The 6,057-nt window shown below is 53.5% G+C and overlaps 1 protein-coding gene across 1 annotated transcript in view; it reads right to left on the bottom strand.

Annotated features, from left to right (window-relative positions):
* Positions 1-6,057, bottom strand: part of SAPCD2 (suppressor APC domain containing 2) — a 17,497-nt gene that overhangs the window by 10,251 nt on the left and 1,189 nt on the right. Inside the window, exon 2 of the mRNA XM_009890294.1 lies at positions 128-220. Coding sequence (XP_009888596.1) covers positions 128-220 — 93 coding nt within the window. The remainder of the gene's footprint in view (positions 1-127; positions 221-6,057) is intronic.

Here is a 6,057-nt window from a genome sequence, read left to right as displayed (position 1 = left end):
GACCCCCGCCCGGAAAGCGCCGCGCCGGCCGGTGTCCGCCCCCCCGCCGGCCCCGGCACAAACCCGCATTTCTGGCAACGCAATCCCTCGGGCCACCGCTCCCGCAGCTGCCAAGCTCCTTCCTTACCGGCAGAACAGCCTGCGCACAAGTCCGATGGGCGCTCCTGCTGCCGGGGGTGATGACCCACTTGGCAGAGATGGATTTTGGCACCTCGGTCGCCTTGCAGAAAGGACAGCAGCTCTTTTTTGAACCTGCAGACCTTACATCCCTAAAGGCTCCAGAACACCCGCGATTAGTGAACAGGAACAAAATACCACCCACCCCCACCCCCCCAATGCGGCATTCGCTCTCGCTGCCACCTTGACAAACAGCCAAGAAGCATCCACCCAGCTCCTCGCTCCAGGAGCAGCGTCTCCACGGGAGAGGGATGTATGGCTCTTTCGCGTCAGGAGGGAGAGGCCCCATGTGCTTGACCTGTCTGGTGCTCCAGGGGAAGCAGGGATTGAGGCTGGGCATCCCGGTGCTGTGGCTGGTGTAGCACCAGTGTTATGGTTTGAGAAACCCACAACAATTTACTGTCGTTTAGACAATTATTCTCTCACCCAATGAACCCTCCCCACCCGTGAAGGGGAAGTGGGAAGAAACAAGGAAACATGAGTGTTGAACTATAAATACATCTAATAGGATAAGACTAAATAATTAACATTAATAACACTAAAGAACCAATATTGCTCCCAATACCAATATAAAATGCACAAGGATTATCCTCAGCCCATTCTATCTGTAGGAAGCTGTGCACTCCCAGCAGGGACAGCAAGTGTGGGACACTGCGAGCGCTGCAGCTTCGGGAGGAAGGGAAGGGCTCAGGGATCTGGCACTAGGGCAAGAGGTTCTCAGGATGGCAGCCACCGAGAGAGAGAGAACTCCTCAGCAAACTTTCTAATTTATATTGAATGTGCCATTCATGGTATGAAATAACCCTGTTGGCCAGCTTGGGTCAAGTGCCCGGGTCTTACTCATCCTCATTCCCACACCTGGAGAGCTCAAAAACACTGAGACCTTGAAACCCACACACCATAGCTGGCTATAAAGTAAATATTTTCACCAACTCAGACACTAGAGTCTTCTAAAAGTGCAGTTTTCCCAGATATTAGAAGAGAAATTAGTCCTGTGTTGCTCGAACCAGGAAAACCAGCAGCCACCAGCCAGCAGGAGCTGGTGGACATGGAGGTGGACATGGACCCAAAGGAGCCATGGACATGGAGAAAAGAGGAAAAAAAATGATCAGTGTTGACAAATGCAAGAGAAACAGGATTTGGATCATATCTCTTACAAACTTAGTATGAACTGGCATCATTAAGAGAACGGGTTTCTCAAATTTATGCCAAAATTTGCTATGTCTGTTAGATCCAACAGCACGCTAGCCCTAGTGAAAGGGGCTTCCCTCCTCTGCAAACTGCCTCCGTCAGATGGTGCATTGCAAGAAAGCAGACAGCAAAGCCCTGGTGTCACCATTCACACATCACAGGCACCGCGACTCACTCGAGGAACCCTGGGCAGCCACGTGCTGGCAAGTCCAGAGCCCTTTTCCTGATTTGACACTTATGATGCTGAGAGAAGGGACATCAGGGAGTGAGCGTGCCGGAGAAGGGTGACGGTCAGAAAGAGCAATTAGCCACTGTCTGGGTGCTCAGGTTGTGAGGCTGCCTTGTGCCACAGTCATGTCCCTGTGCCACAGACACGTCCCTGTGCCATGTGCCAAGGGGTGATTTCCTTTAGCTCTGAGCTGGTTTCAAAGGGAGAGTGTGGAAGATGCTTGGCCCTCAAGCCCTCCCATTCACCGCGGCCCTTGCTGTGCCCTCGCCATCGGATTCCCTGCCCAGACTGGACACTGGGACTCCATCCCGGGTGTCTTCAGCCCCTTGGTCCTACAGGCTTCTGAGCCCATTCTCTCCACTCTTCTTCTCCTCTCTGGAGTTCCTCAGCCCTGTCAGACCCAGGCTGCCGTGTCAATCACAGCAGCCCCTGCAGACCACCACTGGGCTTTTCTCTATCATGGACCTGCTATGTCTGGTCTCCTCTGTGCCATGGCTGGGCTGTTCACAGCCTGCTTTTCTTTAAACCATTTCCTTTCATATATTTCCCGGCCCTGTCCTACCTGTTCTGAGATCTCTGCTTAGCTTTGCTGTGTTTGACTAATAACGTTCACACCTGCGCAGGATACAGGGAGAAGGAACTGGCGCATCATCCCTCCCCTTTCTGCTCCAGAAACAAGGCAGTAAATGTGATGCTGCTCAGCTCTGGTAGCATCAGCACATGGGCTGTTTCGCTCAGCAAAGGCTAAATCTGCAGGAAAATGAGGTTTTCCCTAGGTTCCTCCCACATCTCTGGGCTTGCTGGAACAGGCAGGAATAATAGGGAGAATTCAAAAGGACCTTGATGTCTCTTGTCCCATTTCCCTGCCTGGCAGGTCTAGTCCACCCAGAAAGCGATTCGGAGATACCAGAAACAGTTCCTGTCATCGTCTGTGTCTGATGGTTCAGCCGAAATACTCTCGCTCCTCCATGTGGAGCTTTCTGCTCTGGCAACAGGGAGCTGGGACACAGCTGCCCAGTGCAGCTCTGGTCTTGCTACGCTATCCATAGCAAAGTGCCCTCAAGAGGCTGCCATGAGACAGGCCAATGTTTTCTGCCTTGGCATGGTTGGGTGAATGAGGTCAGGAAGATTTTGAAAATTCTTGGAAAAGGCTTTTTCAGGCTTTGTTTGGTGTTTTTTTTTTTTTTTTGTGGTTTTATTTGTTTGTTTTGGTGGGGCTTTTTTTCCCCTCTCACTGAATAGTTTATCTTGGGGCCAGCCCAGGTTCTTCTGGTTTGCAGGGCCATCTTTATTTTTTTTTAATATAAGGAATGTAGTAATTCAGTTCTCCTTCTTCTAAGCTACTGGGAAGTACCAGCTGCCATTCAAGCCTGGTCCATCCCACCCTCAGTGGCCTGCAGGCACTGGTGGTGACACTCACACTCTGGTGTGGTGGCACCCAACGCACCGGTGCCTCTCTCTGGGGAAGGCACGGGGAATCTGATGTCCTCTGGAAGGCTGGTGGCAGCCCAGCATGTCCCACCAACCAGTGTTGCCTCCCCTGGGAGGAGAGGTCACAGCAGAGCACTGGGGGAACAGGGTGCTGGTGGTGGAGACTGGGGCACCTTCCTACATGACACTGACCTTCTATGGGTGATGATGGGAGACTGTGGCAGTAGATTAAGCCCCATGCTGACTTCAGCAGCACGTAGGTGTTCATATGGGAACCTTCACTCTGCAGAGGACACACTGTGATTGCAGCCATGAGGTTGTCTCCCAATGACCACGTTCAAGCAGATGCTGTGAGACATGACTGCTGTGATCTCCTGGGGGAGAGCAAGGTCTGGTGGAGAACCAGATGCATGTCTGTGGGCTCAGTGCATGCATGCTGCTGCCTGGCACATAGACCAGCCAGCATGGCACAGCCTGCTTCTACCTATTGCGCTGCTGGCCAAAACAGTGCTGCAGCCAAAGCGAGCTGTTCCCCCTGCCAGCACAGGTTTCCAGACTATACCCAGGAACGGTTGGTTGGGGCTTGGTTAAAATCAGACCAGAAGCTGCTCAAATAACAGTCCAGATGCCATGTTGTGGTGCTCCCCATCACTGTCCAATTAATTAAGTGCAATCGGTGTTAACCCCTTCTTTCAGCCCTAAAGCTGAAGGGGTGCAGGGAATCACTTCCAGTGGGGTACCAAAGTGTCAACCCAGAAATGCATCTGTCCCCAGGAAACCTCTGGGCAGAGGCTAAAAACAGCAAAGGAAGTGAGGTTGGGGAAATGCAGCATTTTCCCTCGGTGAAGGGCTATCTCATTTGATTTCCCCAGCTCTGAGATGCCATCCTGTTTTCCATCTTGCTGCTTATGGGGCCTATTGAGGACATGCTCTGTTTGCTTTGGAGGCGGCCGAGCGCTTTCCACAAAGTTACTTTTCTTTCCTCCAGACTGCTTTTTCCCTCGGAGGGCCAGCAAGCAGGAAGTCTGGTGGCTGCCTGGCGGCTCGCAGACTGTCACGAGGGCTGGCAGAAGGGCAGCGGGTAGGAAGCTAAAATAAGCTGTCTAGGGGGGGTGGTGGGTTTGTTTGTTCGCTCTGCAACATGCCTGGGTGCGCAGAGCAAGGATTTGTGTTGGTAGGAAACGGCAGTCACACTGTCCCGTCTCACCCCCTTTCCCCTCCAGCTGATGGCGACTCAGCACCACCAGTTTAGGTATAGAGAATCGTCTGGGGCTTAAATGGTATGACAGATGCTGCAAGGCCTCCGATTAGAATCTGCCTAGTTGTTGCTCTATCCTATTGTAAATTCCACTCTGCTGCTGCCAACGATGCCAGCTATTGCAGCAGCAACTAAGGGCAGCCTGTAGTAACAGTCATGCCACAGCCAGAAACCACCCAGCCTTTCACCTTATTCAGGGATCGACTGTAAAACCGCATTCCTTTGGGGAACATATTGGTGGGTGCTTTTATATTGAAGCCTGAAGCAGGGCCCTAAAAATAAGAAGCTCTACCTCACTCCTGGTACCATATCTTACCCCGATGGAGCAGTCTGTTTTCTGTCTGCTGTCGGGGTGCTGGAGATTTTTCAGTGATGACTTTCCTGTTCCACCTGCACGCTGCTGTTTCCTTTGGCCCAAGCGTACCTCCTTCCTGCTCTCTCAGGTTGTCCTGCCCGGTATATCTGAGCCAACCTGCCATTGTTTTTATTGCTTTACAGAAGAAAATGTCTACCCACACTGGTGTGACGGGTTGTGGAATCAGCCTGGGGGACTCAGTGCAGCAGGACAAACCTGTTCTGGTGGATGGCGGGATTTGGGGGGTTGGAGTGCATTCACCAGCAGCAGCATGATTCACTGTGGTTCCTCTAGGAGGGCTGAAATCCCACGGTTATGGGATCCCACAGCTGAAAGATCCCACAGCTACATGCTGGGGTTCCTTCAAGGCGAAGCAGCAAGGGCTGTAAGAGCTCTGCAGGAAAAGGCAGGGCTGGATCAGACAGAGCTTTTTCTGCTGAACAAGGGTCGATGCTTACGCAGGCACCATGTGCGTGGAAGGACCTGTGCCCATTCACACACTGGGCAGGCAGGGAATGCCACCATGGCAGGACAAGATTTTGTGTAAATGGGAGCAGAGCGAGGAGTTTTTGAAACCCCAAGCCTCTGCCCAAGCAGGAGCTGTGTTGAGTCACATAAAATAGGAAACAGTGTGTGAAACAAGCTCTGACAACTGTCAGGGATTCTTCCTGACCTGACTGTCACATCTGGATGGGGTCCAGCTCCCCTGACTCCAGTCACATGCAAGGAGGTGGCTGTGTCTGAGCAGCTGTCTGTCTGTCTTCTCGTCTCCTTCTGCCTATCCAGGCTCTGACTGTGGCCAAGGTGCCACAGAGACAGGCCGATGGCAGGGACAGGGAGTTAGTGCCAGGATGCCCAGCAACACGAGGGGACTGAATAATAGTGGGGGCTCGAGGGTAGGAGTGTAGGACATTGCACTGTCCCCACTCCCGACAGCCCGTGACCCCGGTATGGGCCACAGGGGGAGCTGCCTTGCTCTGTGCCTCCTGACCCGCCCCCCCGTGCCGAGCCCAGCCTTGCCCTTTGGGGTTTTGTCTCTAGTCACTTCACCACTGCTGGTGCTGCATCTCGGTGGGGAGCTGGACTTGGGAGTGGGGGGGCCTGACCCTGCAGCAGGCTTCACGGCTGGGGTCAGGCCCACCTGCTGTACTGAAGTAACCCCACGGGCTTTTCCATACATTCGCAAGAGCGGGTGCAAGACAGGGTGTAAGACTTTCCCAGGTCCGGAGGTCCCTGCACCCCTGGGGTCCCCACCGGATACAGCCCATCAGCCAAACAACATCTCCAAGAAGCTAGCACAGCCCAAGGCAAAAGGCCGCGAATTCGGCCAGGGGAGAAACGCTGCACTGAGCGAAGGCAGCCTGCCTCGCCGGGCAGGGCACCAGACAAGCCCCGGACCAGGCCCCGGGCACGCAC

Source organism: Charadrius vociferus, unplaced genomic scaffold (assembly GCF_000708025.1).
Source record: "Charadrius vociferus isolate BGI_N301 unplaced genomic scaffold, ASM70802v2 scaffold398, whole genome shotgun sequence".
Taxonomy (NCBI): domain Eukaryota; kingdom Metazoa; phylum Chordata; class Aves; order Charadriiformes; family Charadriidae; genus Charadrius; species Charadrius vociferus.
Note: the sequence above shows the minus strand (reverse complement) of the source record. Positions and strands in the feature narration are given on the sequence as shown.